The 17523-nt window shown below is 42.4% G+C and overlaps 1 protein-coding gene across 2 annotated transcripts in view; it reads left to right on the forward strand.

Annotated features, from left to right (window-relative positions):
- Nucleotides 1–273: 273 nt before the first annotated feature.
- CHKA (choline kinase alpha) overlaps nucleotides 274–17523 on the forward strand; it is a 35466-nt gene continuing 18216 nt past the window's right edge. The window contains exons 1-2 of one of the 2 annotated variants that reach the window (XM_059722529.1): nucleotides 274–632; nucleotides 10607–10718. In XM_059722529.1, the coding sequence (XP_059578512.1) occupies nucleotides 376–632; nucleotides 10607–10718 (369 nt within the window). In that variant the 5' untranslated portion in view covers nucleotides 274–375. The remainder of the gene's footprint in view (nucleotides 633–10606; nucleotides 10719–17523) is intronic. The other variant, XM_006261235.4, reaches the window with a different exon arrangement.

Genomic DNA, 17523 nt, shown 5'->3' on the forward strand with positions numbered 1-17523 from the left:
CTTGACCTTCGCGGCACAGTCACCTTGCCCCCTCCCATCCCCGCCGCACCGATCACCGCGGCAACCCCAGGGCCAGCCAATCAGCGGCCTCCCTCAGCGGGGAGAGGCAGTGGAGGTCTCAGCCCCCTCCCGCTCCCTCCCCAGCCAGCCAATCAGGAGGCGCCCCGAACCCGAGGCCCGCGGGGCTGCCAGCCAATGAGGAGCGGCAGGGGGGAGGGGCCGGCGCGAGGCAAGGAGCCCGCGTGCCGGGCGGCTATAAAAGGCGGACGCGGGGGTGGGGTGGCGCAGAGAAGTTGGTGTGTGTTGTTTTTTTGCATCTCTGTTGTGCTCACGCGTCAAGGCTGCTCGAGACCCTCCCGCATCCGCGCGAGCCCCATGAAGACCAAGTTCTGTAACGGCGAGGCCGAGCCGGCCCCGCTCGGGGGAGGAGGGCTCCTGCTCGGCTGCAGTGCCGTGGGGTCGCCCACAGCCGAGGCGGGCAGGGAGCTGGCGACTGGCAGCGAGGAACCGCTGTTGCAGCAGCAGCAGCCGGACTCGCGCACGCGACGCCGCGCGTTCCTGTGGTGCAAGGAGTTCCTGCCGGGGGCCTGGCGGGGGCTGCGCGAGGACCAGCTGCACCTCGCGCCCATCAGGTTGGTGATTGGGGGCGGGGCTGCCCCACGCTCGCGCCCGGGATGTGATGGGGGTGGGGAGGATGCGCGCGTTCGCGCGGGGGGGCGGTTGAGTGGGGAGGGGGCGGTTGGGGCTCGTGAGTCACCGGTGCAGCCTCGTGCCGTGCTCTATGTGACTCAGCGGGTGGGTCCCGCCCCCTTCCTGCGTGGGGGGAGCGCGGGGAGGGGGTATATGGGGGGGGCTGCAAGGACCTTGCCTTACTGCTGTGTCCCGGCCTTAAGGATTAAGGGGGGCAGGACCTCAGCCAGACCCCAGTGTGACAACTGCATGCCCTGCAGTGATGGGTGACAACCCCTCGTGCATGCGTACACTCCACTCCCATGCACTGCCATAGCTGTGGGGTGTGCTTGTTCCATGTGCCCCAGGCATGAAGTGCGCAGGCAGGGCAGCAGTTGTTTGTGGGGATGGGGAGGGGGAGTCGTGCTGTCCACCCCTCACGAGTTGAGCCAGGCTGTGACCCAGGGCTGATATGGGTTTGAGGGTTTTGTTTTACAACCAACCCTGAGCTCAGTTGCCCCTGCTCTGCACCAAGGACCCCATGCAGTGTCTGAATGAAGGCTTGGCCACAGGGAACAGTTGCAGCTCCTGTGAATGAACTGCCCTGGTTGGGAGTGTGCCAGCCCCTGCCCTGCACCTGTTTTTGTGGGACATGAATCCCAGGCTAATCGGTCCCAGGTTAACCTGGTCCCTTGCCTTTCAGCCTGAGGTGAACAAAATCCATTCTTTAGCCTACACGTACTTGGTCACCTCAGGGGATGCTCAGTCTCTTCAGTTTGCCCTACTAATGTATGGCTAGTGAGTGTCTCTAGCCAGGTCTGGGAAGTTGCTGCTTCTCTGTTAATACACATGTGACTGTTCACAATGGCCTTGGGAAGACCCTTGCCACCCCCCCTTTCCTGCCAGTAGTCTGCTATTCTGCCTATTGTTAATAAAGTATCCTTTTGCTCTGTGTGGCCCCCTCCCATGATTATGCAGATAGTTCTTTTCATTAAATCAAACTTGGGTTGCTCTGTTTAGCTTCTGGCTATGGCACTACTACTACTGTATCCTACCACTCCCCCCCCTTTTGCCTTTGAGTTAAATGAACAAGCCATTCTGAAAAGTGCTTTCCTTCAGCCATCCCAAAGAGTGAGGTATAAAACACTTCCAGTTTCATCTTGCTGACCAGCAGTAGTCCTTTCCATGTTAAGGAGAATATTGCTTAAAATAGATTATGCTGATTCTGGATGAAAAACTGTGCACTCCAGACTCTCTCTCTCTCTCTCGGTGTTCTGTCTTTGTAGCATAACCAGTGCAGGCAGTTTGTAAATCAGAGTTCATGTTGATGGCTGTTCGTGAGGAAAATGCTACTAGTCTGTACACATCCAGATAGGGGAAGGTTCAAAACATTAACAAATGTATACCAGAGTGAAAGAGACATTGGCTAGTTGCATACCTGTCTAAGCCAGGCTGTAGAGCACAGGGTTCGTGCTTTGCTTAAGGACCTTCATGAACAGAGGCACTAGAGAGACGTTTGAGATGGCTAACCATCTTCCACCTTTGGTGTATAGACTCTCAACTGGTAGCTTTTATTTCTCTGGTTGAGTCCGGTATACAGTTAGTACCGGGCTCCCCCTCCTCTCGCCCCCACGTTCTCTGCCTGAGCCTGCTTTGCTCACTGAGGTAGTGTTGTTAAAGTAAGCAAGTCTTTGATTTAACAGTTTGAATGGTTAGGTACCATTTTTGGTAAGGTGCCTGGGGATGACTGTCAGCCTGAGTGAATCCAAGCAAGCCTTGAGTTTAATATGAATCCTCAGGATTCATACTGACACACCCCCTAATGTTATCACTTTACCTGGCTGGTGACAAAGGAGCTCCTGTTTGTACCAAACCTGCTATGCAACAAAGGCAGACTAAAGCAATATTGATGGTTCTTAACATGGTTCCTTCAGTTAGATTTCTTTTTATAGTGAATTTTGTACCTGTAAATATAGCACAAGTAAAGCCTTTTGGTCTTCTTGCTTGCATCTCTTTAAACTTGGTGCATTAAACTTCTGTTTCAATTGTGAAGCATAGTTCTGTTCAGCCTAAGCAACCTAAGTAAGAAAGTTAATATTCTGGATTGGGAGAAATAGCCTAAGGATTCTTCAACTTGGTAGCGTAGGAAGATGAGTACCAGACTTTACTTCATAAACCCCGTTATAAGGCACTTGTTTAGTACTTAGTTCCTTTAACTTTTTTTTTTTTTCTAGAATCGGTTCCAAAGTGCTAGCTGTTGTAATTTGAGTAAGCGCAAATTGTTCACGTTCCCTAGCTCAGTAGCTTTGAGAAGGGCAATAACTTCATTCCCTCATTTAAAGTGTTTTATTAAACCTGGAACTATAGTTTGCTGATGTAGCTAAGCCATCATGTTCTGCTTGTGGCACTGCGTGATCATTTTTTTTTAAATTATTATTTGTTTGATATTCCTTCCATCTGTTCTTGGCCCCTGCTCACCTGTGTGATTTTAAGTTGTCTTGTTTTTCCTCCTACACATTTCTCTGGACAGCTGCCAAAACACTTGGTCTTCTTCCCTGCTTGCATTCTTGAATATGCTGTCCAATTGCTTTGTACCTTGTTTCCTTGTATACTATTCAGCTGGTTCGTAGAGCAGCTGTCCCTTTCTTCCTATGTAACCATTAGTCTGCTGTGGAGTTGCATGGGCTGGCCACTGGTTCATAGTGGATCTTTTTTCCTCACTAGAAAAGAGTATATGGATGACTGTAAAAGTGACTGGAAACTAGGAGTTGGCACCATACAGTGAGCTGCTCTTTGCAGATTAGGTTTTTTGGAACTGCTCATCTAGACTGCTTGCTTGTTGTCTGACGCTGACTTCTAAAATTACTCAATTACTTTGCTGTTTTTAAATGACATGCTCAGGTCCTTTATGCTGAAGTATTTCTGCAGTTCCTTGAGATTTTGGATATTAGGGGGAAAATACAGTTTAAAAAAAAAATCGTTGCTTGATGCTGAGGGATATATTGATTTTGAATTTCTTGCGGTGTGGTTTTTTTTTTTTTTTTTTTTTTTAATATTACACCAGTGAAGGCCAGTTGTTGTTTTGGTTTTTTTTTTTTGGTATGCATGCCACAAGGTAAACCCTGGACCCTCCCCAAGTGTCACTCCAATCCCTTCCCCTGCTAGTTTTGCTGTTCTGCTTTCAGCTCTGCTCTTATCTGCTGCTGTGTTCCCTGCTCCCTCCCCAGTCTATGCCCCACACACAGGCTGCCCCTGCCATTTGTGACACTTATGCCTGCAGTTTTACCACCCCTGTCTTGGGGAGTAGTGCAGGTCTCTGTGGTAAGGTTCTTCACTTCGGTGGTGGGGAGGTGTCTTCCACTTTCTATGAGGGTTCTGGTGGTGAGGGATGGAAATCTGGCAAGGGGTGGTATTGTTTCAGGCTTGTGCAGCAAAGTAGCACTATTGCTAACTCTTATCATCATAGGAACATTTCTGTAAGTTATACTTGTCTGAGTTTCTTCATAATAATCTGGAACTGCTACACTGGGATATGTAGTTACAGAGGCTTGAGGGAAGACGTTCCAGTGACAAAAGCTATGCTGGTCAACCTTTTCGGCAGGTATGCCACAAGTTAAGCCCTAACCCTCTCCAACTGCCATTCTGATCCGCCGTCTCCCAGAGACATACCTAACAGGCTTTGTATCCTGGGGCATAAGAATGAAAGTGCTCTCATTTTGACTTCTGAAATTAAACTGTAAGGCTGCTGAGGTTACCTGTGGTATGTCATGGACTGGCTGGCTACCCTGAACTAGGAAAAGGAAGCTCAGTGGGGAGGTGTTCCCTAAAGTTTCTCATCCATCCAGGCCATAGGTCCATTGGGTCATGTTTGCTAATCCCTTGGTTTCTTTCACAGACAATAGCACTGTCCTGGGGTCTCTGCTTAAGTCCTCACTTCTCAAACAGCATCCCCATTCCGGTTCCTTCTTCAATCATTTGTTGTCCCCATATCCTCTTGATCCATGGTTTTGGACCCCTCCCTTGATTGAAGAGATGTACACTTTGCTGCTAAGCCCACTAACACATAAAGTATTGGGGTTTTCACTTTAAAATTCTGTAATAGTGCCCCTGCCACTTTAAGAAAAAAAATCTAAGTTCAGTGGAGTACTGGAACTTGAGTGTTAGTTGTCTTTGCACTGTGAGAATAAGGATCCTACAACTTGCAGGCAAGATGCATCAATCTCCTCTTCTTGCATGTCCTCAGCATGTTTGTCAATACTCGCTCAACTTTTCCACTATGGGAACCAGCTGTATTATGGCTTGTACCTTTTCAGTATGTAGTGTGTTAGCTCTTGCTACCCAGTATCCACCTGAGCATTATCAGTTTGTGAATGTGAAGTAGCTTCTCCTTTCTTCCTCAGTTGCTAGTATCTGGGTCCATATATCAAACCTATACTAATTGTCACCCTGCAAAACTATACTTGTTGGCTCACTTGGCATAATCTTTTGGCAGAGGATTCCCAATAATAATAAATTAAATACTATTTATTTAAATCTATTTCACTCCCTCCTACTGCTTTATTCCCAACCTAATCCTGTGGCCCTGTGCTTACTCCCTTCCCCACTTGCTACATTGCTTCCAGCTCCATCCTGCTCTGTCTCACTCCCTCCCCAGAATGCTTTTAGCCTTTTCCTCAGCCTGCTGCTCTGCTTCTCACCTGATTCCGCCACTGCTGTTCTTCTCGTTGTTCTGGGTTTTCAAATGAAAATCTTGCATATTTTTTTTTTTTTTTTTCCTTCACTGCTGCTTCTTTTGCTGTTGCTAAATTCATTCCTATCAGCAATCATCTTTGAATTCACAACCCCCTTCCCCCAGCTGGTGCTTTACTCCCAGCTGGCTTTGCCTCACCCCTCCCCCATCTGGTCTGCTTCTTACTCCTTCCCCCACTTGCTTCTCAGCCTCTCACTCTCTGATCTGCTTCTCACCCTTTCCTCAGCCTGCCACTCTTCTTTTTGCTTGAATCTGCTGCTTTGCCCCCTGATTCTGGAGCTGTTTTCCCACCCTATGCCTGATCTGTCCTGCGCCACAAAATAGCAGCTGCACATGTGCCCGGGATTGGCCACCCCTGTTACACCAACTAAAACTTAAAACTGCACTGGCATTTCATCTTAAGTAAAGTAAAATCTTTTTGTAAGATTTAACAATAAGCAGAGGTGACAGGCTAAGGTCAAGTTGCATGCTGATTGGTACTACATCTGTTTCAACTTTATCATAAAAGCAACTTTAAGAAGCAAACATCTTTCAGTAGGTTTTTGTAAATGGGATTTTCCTGCTGCCTCCCCCCTTTCTTCACAGTGAAGCAGACCAGAAATTTCAATATTTCCAATTTCAGAAGGGAAATTCCAGATAACACTGATGTGAAGGGGAATAAGAGACTTGGTACAGAAAAGCAGCATAAATAGAAGCGATGTGGGACGTGTCTAAGCTTTTACAGAGGAACAAAATGGAACTGGGAAACTTAGCTTATCTATTCTGCCTCCTACATATTTCACAACAAAGGCTAACATACTGCATCCTAACTGTCTACAGCAGACCAGAAAATGCTGCAATTATGGCCTTTTAAAATAAATAAATGTTCAAGAATAACTACAGAATTTGCTCTTGTTTTTCAAGATAATGGTACAGCCACTGAAGAATTAGAAGCAGGAATTCTTAATGTTAAAATTTCTTACCGGATCAAAGTTGCTGTTCCAACAATGACATACTTAAATGCATGAACTCTTCAATTCCGAGAATATATCGGACAGAAATCACTTCTATTTTTTTTTTTTTTTAAACCTTGTCAGTTATTGATTTGCACAGCAAAAATGCTGATATTAAGTAACCATGTTTTGTGTGCAGCTCATGAAACCCACTGGGTTCTCAAATTTAAACCTAGATTTCCACAACCTCTCTTTTTCTCCCCCCCCCCACCCTTTTTGTACTACCCAGCTAAAAGTTAGCATTTCCCTCCTGTATACTTGCATAAATTAGTTTTCATTGAGACTTTTAATGCCATTCCATCTACAAGGCTAATTATACCTGCATTGTCTTTTTGCATGCTCTAGAAGAAATAAATAACCTTCCTCTGTGGATATTTAGTTTGTAGTGTTAATGGTCAGAAGTAGCATTCAGTTTAATTAATTGTCCAGTGTGTGAAACGTACAAAGAGCAAACTTTTGGTAAATGTGCCTCCATTCTCAAGAAATGCTGCTTCTAGTCTGGGTTTAATAAGTTTTATTAAATACTGTTATGAAGACAGTACACTTCTATTTTATGTACTGGAAGCTAATGGTTGAATTGGCCTGTTTCTAATAAAATATGCAAGAATTTATTTGGACATTCTTACCGGTTCTGGCACAATGTAAATACTTGTAAGAAAGGCCACTGAAAATAGAATAGCAGCATTAGTTAGCACCCTTCTGTTAGATCGGTGTGTTTTTTTTTTCAACCTGTAGGTTGCAACCCAAAAGTGGGTCATGAGCAAATTTTTAAAATGGATTCTCTGTTTTAAAGGAGAAAAACATAGGGAAACGGTGGCTTTTTCCCTTGCAGGGTGTCAGGAGTTCTGTTATAGCTGAGATCAAGGCCCCTGCAGTGAGGGAGGGAATGGGGCAGGCACTGACCAGCCAGGGTGGGGAAGGGCATAGGATGGAGCCACAAGTGGTTTGTCGGAAGGTGGGGGAACGAACGCAGTGTGGGGGGGGGGGGCCAGATCTGTACAGTGCAGGGCAGGCTGGAGCAGCCACAGGACCCAAGTGTGGCTGCTGTGGCCCCAGCTGGGCAGCCCCAACCCCACACCTTCCCTCACTGTGGGGGTGTTGATCTGCCCCCTCCCCCTTCCCCTCTACCCATCCACCACCCCGGACTTACCATCTGCAGGAAGCACTCCATGCTTCTGGGCTCTGCTCCTCAGTGCCTATGTGCTGCACATGCATGGGCTTTTATCGGACAAATCGGGCCAATTTCCGATACAGAAAATGTTCTTTGTGTTGGTGCCAATCTGATATCGGACCAATGTATTGGTGCACCTGTATTACAAATGGGTCCTGGTACAAAAAAGATTGAGAAACACCGTGTTAGATCACCTTTAAACTTATTTGAGTGCCCTTAGATTCCATAAGTTTGGTAGTGACTAGAGGTGATTCTAGTCTGTTTATAGCTGAGATCTCTGAAAGTCTTGCAAGGCAGGGGGAATTTTGTTAGTTTCAGCTCTGCTTTAGCCTCAGACTTATGCTTGCCTTCTAAATAACTTATTGATCAGATCATTGCATCAGAATACATCGCTGTTTTGAAAGTCATGAGAGAATGATTTATGTATTAAGAATAAAGAAGGCTGGGCAGTGTAAGCTATTCTATAGTTCATTTCTAGACCCCATGATTTACTTAGTTACTCTAAACTAAAGTGTGAGAGAATATGCTTGAGCTGAATTTTAGCTATCGCTCTTTGAAATAACAGTAAGTGCCAGTTTACGGTAACAAACCCAGTCCAGGTATTGACTATTTAGGATTTCACCAAAATAATTTATTTGAAGGCTTTCAAATAATGGATTTATAAAAAGGCACTAAAAAGCAACATTAGTTCAAAGGGAACAAAATAATATAGGCATTGGCTTTAAAAGTACCATATACGTGGAGTGGAAGCTTCTCCCACATAACAAAAATGCTGTGTGCACAGCCCTGAAGTAGGGTTTTGAAATGGTGGGTAGATGGGAAGCTTCCCCCAGTGGGGCAGTTAAAGCCCCACTACTCAATTCCCTCCCTAGGACTGGGAATAGAAGAGCAGCCTCTGATCCTGACACCTTTCCAAAACCAATATCTCATCCAGGTAAGGTGGGGAGAGGGGGCATGTGCAGACACAATGTCTGTACTTTTCCCTCTCCCAGAACAATTTTGTAGCAGTGGAAATCTCTCAAATTTCCACCCCTATAAACTAACACCTGTTCAATCAAAAAAAAAACCAAACCCAAACTCTCTCCATGTCTACCCCATATCATTCTTGTTCAACAGAACTGTGGCTGTGAGCAGTATTTCTTTTCTGTTGATGCTATATTGATTAATCCTAGCATATTTCATAGGTGCCAACACAGCTAGAACCATAACTTCTTTATTTAACTCTGTGCACAGCATATAATCACTTGTGCTGCTTTAGTTTTAGTCTCGTTGTAGTCTGCAGTGACATGTCCTTGTACTAATTTGTTTTCTATGCCTAGTTAAATAGACATTTTGCCAGGCCAAACTGCCTTTTTTTTTTTTTTTATGTAAAGCCTGCCAGCCTGGGGCTGCTTTGACCCAACTCACCATGCAATGGAGAGGCTGGTTGAGGCACAAAGGCATTCTAGTGCACATGTAGACACAGGGATGTTTACTATGGAGCTAATTAGCCAAACTGCAGTAGATGTCTCGTGTAGACATGCCCAGTTGGTACTAAACTTATTTGAAGTTTTTCTTTAAAACATCTGGTAATAAATATAACTATAAAGAGGAGCAAGCATAGCATTTACAACAGACTTGTGTTGATGTCTTATGACTGACTGCACTGCTATGACCAGTGATCAAAGCTAATGTTCCATATGTTTAGTACATATGGAAAGAGCCAGAAAACTCAAAACACTGTGAAGTTGTAACTGGTAAGATTGTAAAGGATTAAACCATGTGAAAGTCCTTAAAATCTCAGTGGTGTTAAACATTACAGTTCATACATGCTAAGTCCTCTGCCATGTTATGCAATATTGAAGTTAGTTCATGCTGTGAGCAGGCTTGTGTTACAAGCTAATAATCCCTGACCTGCACAGCTCCAACTTGCCCCTAGAGCAGCGGGTGTCAACTCCAACTGACCCCACAGACTGCATGAGTGGCACAGGGCTGGTCCACAGGACCAATCAGGTCCACAGACTTGGCTGGTCCAGGGTCCCAGTCCAAGCAGGTGTGGTACCAGGGACCAGCTTATGGGGTGCTGAGCTGGATCTGGGTTGTGGGATGTATGTGACACCCCTGTGCTAGACAGTTGCGAGTGCGGGTGTTGATAGGAGCTGCCAAGGCTCTTCATGGTTGTTTGGCTCTGTCAGTCTGAGGCAACAGAGTTCAGGAGGATAGATGGCCTTCATGGGGTGGATTGGGGAAGCAGTGCATCCTGGGATGCTGGAGGACTGCATACTGCTTGTTATCGTTCATGTGGGCTGACATTACAGCATCATGAGCTGCCTAACACCAGCTAGAGATGCTTCTTACCCAAAGATGCATAACGTTGGGATGCTCTGATGGCACTTAGCTCATCTTTTCCTACCTTAATGCCTGGATGCTTCTGCCTTGAGAGCATTTTAACACACGGGAAGGGTAACATCTAATAGCACCCTTAGCATCACAAGCTAGTGGAGAAGAAATTTCCTGGAGTTTTAAGATGTTGGTCAGAAAAAGCTCAAAGCAGAGGAGTAGATAATGCAGGTCAGGGACCAAGATCTTACTCTGGTAAAACCAGGTGTTAACTTATGACTTGGGGTTTCTTTAAGTAATATTCCAGCAAACTTTTAAGAATAGCCCCTGCACCAGTTCATTGTATAAATGATAAAATTATCTTTGAAGTGTAGCAAAGGCTATTCTCAACGTTTGTTGGAATAAAGACTCCTGCTAACCCACAGTCATAAGTTAACACCTGTTTTCACCTGGGCGGGGGGAATTGAGCCTCTTCCCCTTTCAGTAAGCATTTGACAGGTAGTTCTGTGATGACTTGCCAAGCTGTATTAGACATTTTAGCATGTTGTTCCCTTGCTTTTGAGCTTCTGGTATGTGAAGAAAACTTGAATGTAGTCTGTTTAGGCTAGGTCTCCAATTTCTGATTTGACAGAACAAAGTCTTGGAACGCATAAATCTAAATTGTTACTGAGATAACTTGCATAAACTTGTCACTTCTTTTGACAGAGGTGGCCTCAGCAATGTGCTATTCCAATGTTCATTACCTGACACCATAGAGACAATTGCAGATGAGCCACGAACAGTCCTCCTTCGTCTATATGGTGCAATTCTACAGATGGTGAGTATGTTGAATGCTTTGGGAGTGGGAGGGTTTCTGTAGCTTAACCTTAGAATGTATTTGAAGAGCCCTGAATCAGTAATGCATTGTAAATGTGTTGCTTTTACTGTTTGGGAGTGTCTTGGTGGCAGGGTTGATCTTAAGGTTAATATAGTTCATATTGGTTTGTTGCTTATAAAAATGTACTTCTGTCTTCAAAAATCCTAACTGGTGTGTATCAGCTGACAGATTCACTTGATGCTGGTTCAGCCCATAACATGTGTTTTTTGGTGTTAAGTTTGGAGTATGGTATTCCAAAATAGTTATTAACCCTGCTTTCTTGTAACTTGTAGGGTTTTGCTTAACTAGCAAGATTTCAAAGGACTAAACCATCTGGAATCCTTTTAAATCTTGGCATTGTCTTTATGGACCGTTCTGAGGTTGAAGTAGAAATTTTGTTCAACATGCTGGGAATACTCTCTAGGCAATTTCTTAGAGGTCTGAATATATTGTATGTAATACTGTAAAACTTACTGATCTACAGTATTAGTCAAAACCGAGCACAAGTTCCCAATGCCCTGTAACAATTCCAAAATATTTTGCAGTTGTGCTGTTATAAATTTTTAATGCTGTTTACCTGTCAAAAGTAAGCTATAGCTTGTAAAACTAGATTTGAGAGTTAATGGCTGTTTCCAGGTGAGCAAAATAGCCTGGTTTTGGTATCCATAAATTTAGGGTACTGTCAGGTTCCCAGTCACTTGCCTTGACTAATCTACTGGAGATATTGGATCAGTTTAACTACTGAAATTCTGGTCCATGGTTTCCTTCTGAGCATTCACCCACAGTGGCATATTTCTTCCTATTTAGATGCTGTTGCTTAAGTACTTGCAATGAAGTAGGTTTGAAGTTTGACCTTTCACTAATGAAAGTTAAGACCTTTGGTAACTGCTTAACACTTGTTAGCTTGCCCTACTGTAGCTAAATATTGCTGTAATATGCAAAAGAGAGCATGCAGAAAATGGTTTGAAACAGTCCAAATGGAATATATCACTACAACAAAATACATACAGTAGAGGTAAGTTGAGAGTAGTCTTAATTTGATGAATAAGATTTCATTAAGCTAAGCTTCAAACTTTCTGGAAACAAGTTGAATCTATTATTAAAACTAAATCTAGAATCTGTTTTGGCACCTGGTTATAGAAATTGATACTATTTTTACCTAAAACTAGTTGACTTAAGCAAAACTGATTGGACTAACTTTTATTTGGTCTTAAAAGCATAGTAGTTGTAAATTTTGCAGCCATTTTCCTACTTATCTTTGTTATAGAAGAGCTATAAATTTTCCCTTTTAATAATGCTCTTAAGAAAAGTAGCCATGCATTATAAAAGTGCTCAGGGGGAAAAAAAACACAAGAATTGGTCATCTTCCTTTTTTCTTCTAGGGTTTTTCTTAACTTACCTCTTCTGTACACAGCTCACAAAAGAATCTAAAGATGTTAGTCTCTCTAAAACCTAAGGACTAATTCATCTAATTAGCTTTTAAAAGCTCAGTGTGCAACTTTCTAACCTTTCTACTCTGGGTGTTGAAGGATCTTTTGATATGTCTAACTACCTTTATTTCCATAGTGGCAGTGAAATGACTGCTCTTGTTGGTGCAGTTCACTAAGGGTTAAGTAAGCAGACTGCCCCAAGGTAAAACTTTCAGATTGCATTGAGGTTCACAGTTTCTGTCAACAAACACTTGTCTCTTCCAGTGCTACCTCTTTAAACAAATTAGAACATAAGCAAACTGATTTTACTGGGGGTATTTTGTAAGCCTCATCTAAGATTGTAGTGAACTTTCAAATGTTAAGATACTTCTGACAAGGAGGGGAATTTTTATCCAAATTTCTTGTTACTTTTAGCCGTCGGTTCACTGAAATTCTTTTCAAGTTCCCTAGATATGTTGTAAGGGACTGTGTAGGTGAGTAGTTCTTCAATTTTTGGTCTTAACCCTAAAATTGACAAGCATTCTTGAGTAAAGTTCTTGGGTCTTAATGGTCACAACTTCCAAGTCGGTTCATTTTTGTGACATGTTGCAATACTTTTAAATGCTAGTCAGTTAAAGTTCTGTTGAAACTGGTGTGCCCAAAACAAGCTATGCCAGCTTCCCTTATTTTTGTACTCTGAATTGATATCAGTCTCCAATAAACTAAAATAGATGAAGTTTAAAGAAATCAGAAGATCACACAATTTCCAAGGAATGAATGCTAGAAAAGTTACTAGTACTGAACTTTTTTTAAAATGAAGGGATAGCAGCAGCACATCTATACAAGTTAGCTTTGAAAGAACCAGTTCCTTGCAAATTTTAAAATAACCCCAGTTTGCTTATTATGAATCTTGGAAGAAACAAATGTTCGTACATAAAACTCCATTTAATATAAGCCATGCTAGTTAGCTAAAGCTGCCACCTGGGGATGGCTTTGCCTCCCTCTGTCATAGCTGATCTGTTAAGCCAAATTTCTGTGTGCATGTATGTTTGGGGGGTGGGGTGGGAGAAGTTGAGTTGGCTTGTCCATTATGACTGGTCTTGCTGGCCTGGTTGTCTAAACATCGAAGACTTCTTTTGAGTAGATCCATGAGCAGACTTTTTTTTTTAAGGGCAAATGCTTGTGAAGAGGTTATGGTACTAACAACATCTAAAATTCAAGTGTGTTTTGAGGCACAATGCAGATATGCTATCAATGCTGAAAGCTAATCGATGCATCTTTGTCATGCTTCTCATTTGAGCGGCCTCTACATTGCCCCCCACTCCAAAATTGCCATGGGAGCACTTAAGCTAAAACTTCCTCATGATAACAAAATAACTTTAATTGTTGGGTGTTGTGCTTTACAAATCACTGAAAGAGAAGCCTGTCCAACCACACCGCATGCCTTAACTTCTTAAACTTTTGTTCAGCATATGAAATTCCAACAATGTTTGAATTAATATTTCTTCATGCTAGACAGGGCAGCATTTCAACATTTGGTGCTATAAACCGAAAAGAAATTTAGTTTACCTGTCAAAATATAGTTTGGCAAGTAATTCATATGACTCCTTTTCATGTCAAAAGAACCTTGAACTCTGCTTCACTGGGTTAGTTAGCTTACAGTAGCCAAAATTTACCAAGTCTTGTGTTTCCCTCAGCAATATAGAGATTTGATGTTCCTATAGCTTCTAAACTTGCACTTGAGCAGACACTGAAACTTAATGCTAGCCATGAATCTGGCAACTTGTTTCATACCTGCCTTGCTGCCTTTTACTGTAACTAAATAAACTGCTGATTGCTGTGTAATTGTAACTGTTTTTTTGTGATTGTTGCTGTCCATACTTGTTTGTGGCATGGAATATCTACAAATCCCTGGTATTAGCAGATGGCTTTAATGAAGCCAAGCACCTATATTATGGGGGAATATTTGTGTTGGGTGGCATTAAGGGTGTTCTGGGGGGGGTAATGTACCACTCTAGTTGTATATGCATGTGTTCTCTGCTGCAGGCTTGCCCATGCGATCGTGCCTAGAGCACTCTGGTTTCCAGGTGACAGACACGATTCACGGTATAGTATGAGATATCTGAAGTTGGAGCATTCTCTACAGCTTTCATTTCTCTAGTTCTGGATTTAATTTTTTATTTATTTATTTATTTATTTTTTTAAAGAATAAGGGTTAAGTAGTACCAGCTACTATTTACTGAGTACTAAAAATTTGTACAAAATACTGCCCCTTCCTTTCCTCTGCTCCCTCATTAGAGAATAGTAGCTCTGTCCAAAGTCAAGGTAAGCAATATTTCTGTGCATGTGTAGCTTTTTTTTTTTATCCTTTGGTTGTCTTCTACCCATTTGTTGTTGGCGGGACTTATTCTAACTCCATTCCCTTCAGATCTAGCTACATCAGGGACTGAACACAAGTTAGCTGAATAAAACTTAATAGTGTTGCCAGATTGCAAGGACTATGCATCCCTTTGGGTAGTTCTCATACCAACTTTAACGATCTGTTTCTAAAGTCCAGGAAGGATTTTAGATAGACTGATACTGTACATACTATTTTCTTTTGTCAGGAATATTTCAAGATACAAAAACTGGTGTTGCATTATCACCTAGGGGCATTTTACTTTTGTCTGCAAACTGAGCTGGTCATTAAAGTTGAGTACATTTTACAAAAGTACAGATTTCAGTGCTAGAAATAAACATGGAAACAACTTGGGTCCACTTCTTAAAGAATAGCTATCTCTGCTACCATTAGTTGTGGACTTTTGATGCTGAACTTATTTCATCCAGGATTATTCTGAGTCATAAGCAAGTGAACTTTTTTCAGGTGAAATCAGTTGTCCAGCAAATTCTGCAGTGTTGGGACAAAGGTGCACAACTCCAGTTTTCCCTGGCCTACTTGATCACTGTAAACAGTCTAGTTGTGGTCATCATACTTGCAGATGGAGATACCTGTCCATTTGATATTCATAAAGAAGAAAACAGAGCATGTTTAATAGGTTGCTATAAGATCATAGTGAGAAAAAGGCTAGTTCAGTCTTGGTCATTTTAAGTTTAGAGATCACAGGTTCTTCAAGGGTGAAGATCTTATCAGAATAGTTTGTGGCTAGAAGATGTAAAGACTTGAGAAGAATTTTTGTTTGTTTGGTTTTTTTTTATTTTTTTTTTTTTATTTATTTATTTTTTTTACACCTCAGTATGGTATACCTTGTCACAGTTGCAACTACTGACCAAAATCTTGGGGGAGGGGTGTCTTCCCTTAATCTGCTTCAGAAATCCCCTCACAACACCTGGAAGTAATTAGTGACCATCTAATTTGAGCAGTTAAACTTTTTCACTTCTCTTTGAAATAAAACCAAGACTAATGCTGGCTCTACCAAGAGTAGCACTGCTAGAGCTTTTGATAATACCTTGCAAGTAATGAAAACAAGAATTGAAGCCACCTATTCATGAGCAAATAATCACCAGAAATGGATTCCGTTCATCCTCAGTCAAGTTGCCACCTACAAAAATAACATTTCAAGGAAGTAGCTTTTTTCATGCCTTACTAAACCAAATTTAAAATGGACTTCTTAGCTGCTGACAGTTGTCTCTTAATGTAACTTCCATCACACAACCTACAACAACAAAAATTGCTAGCATGCAGAGAGCTGACAATCTAAGTAGTCCTAATTCAGTATCCCCAGCTAAAAGAAATAACCATTTCTAGAATTGCTTCACTACAAGCTCCCTATTCATAGTCCATCTTCTTTCTTGTTTGGACATTTAAAGTATTCTGTGCTGAGGGAACAGAAAAGAGGAAGGGATGCTGCGGAAGGTTTTCTTAGGATCCTGCAGCATGTCCTGCATTGTCTTAATGGCACTTACTGTGTGTTCAGTGGAAGACTTCTCGGACGCTAGTCTGAAGAATGCTCTTAGAACTGGCCAGCTTTTTGATTCACTGACCTAAGTGCAGTGGAAGTGGATGCCAGATCAGGTTCTAGGGGAAAGCCATCTAATCTACTTACCTTCTTATGACCTGAACCATTCTAGGAGCATCATTAAGCAGGAAAGACTCCTGGATGGTGAGTAACCCTGAAACAAGAAAAAGCATTAAGATGCAATAGTGGTATTGATGTGAGACACTTCTCCCCATCCCTCTCCCCTATCTCTTTTGCCCTCCCCCTCCCCCCCCCCCCCCCCACCTCCCCTGGGCTCCTCTGTAAATGACTCCATTGTGTAACTTCATGTTAAGATTGGTGAATGTGTTTTGACTTAATATTTCCTTGAGATGAACAGATGCTAATGGCAGCCTTCATTTATATTGTCTGCTAGAAACTTAGAACGGGAAATACTTGCTGAAAGACTATATTGACTACATCCCTGTTGTACCTTTTGAAATACTGTAGCTTTATAGTTTGTGTAAATCATTAGCTTGTTGTGTGGTGCTTAAGACAGCTGGCGTTGCTTAATGTATTCTGTTCAGTTCACATTTCCACCTTTTGTACGGATGTGTTAGAGCTTTGAAACAGAAGGGTATGTTTTATGGTTCCATGAATCAGATGTTTCTATTCAGAAGGTGGAGAGAGGCTTCCTTTATGGCCTTCAAACCTAGTCTGGTTTGAACAGTGAGCTGTAGAATTGCAGTATTAATAGCGGCCACAAACTGCCATTAATCTGAACTCTGAGTAAATATTTGCTTACTCCTTGCCTTCAAAAGACTCCAAGGTTTTGCTCTTTCTTACATTTAAAATGTGCAACTGTGTTTAAAAGCATGTGCCATTGAGAGCTCAGCTGCTGAGGGTATGGCTTAAATGCATTGGAATTGTTTTGTGATGGCCATCGGCAAACACCGTCCAGTATAGATTGCATGGAATAAGTCAGTAGTTTACTTGAAATTGTGCAATCTTACTGAATTGTCTAAGTTTTTATATTCCATGTGTAGATAACTTTTCACAAAGTCATGATATATGCAATTGCTTGCACATGTAACAAAATACTTAGTACATATAAGCAAATGGGAATAACAAAGCAGGTACTCCTGCAAGCTTTCCACTCAAGCAGCCAATGTCACTCTAAGGCTTTATTCAGTTTCTGCTGTCTGAGATTATAAAATCTTTTGGATCTAGCTGCAGGAAAGCTGTTTTCCACAGTGACATCAAAAAACAAATACTAGAAGTGTTTTAAATTTTTAAATTTACACACTTTAAATCCAATCTTTAATGTACTGCAGCTCTTAATTGCCAATATTTAATGTGGCTTTGCCTCACTGGTACATCTTTTTGGAGTCATCTGCTGTATGCAGCAAGACAAGGGGTCAGACACTGAATACTAGTGGTATA

Source organism: Alligator mississippiensis, chromosome 2 (genome assembly GCF_030867095.1).
Source record: "Alligator mississippiensis isolate rAllMis1 chromosome 2, rAllMis1, whole genome shotgun sequence".
NCBI classification, from domain to species: Eukaryota; Metazoa; Chordata; order Crocodylia; family Alligatoridae; genus Alligator; species Alligator mississippiensis.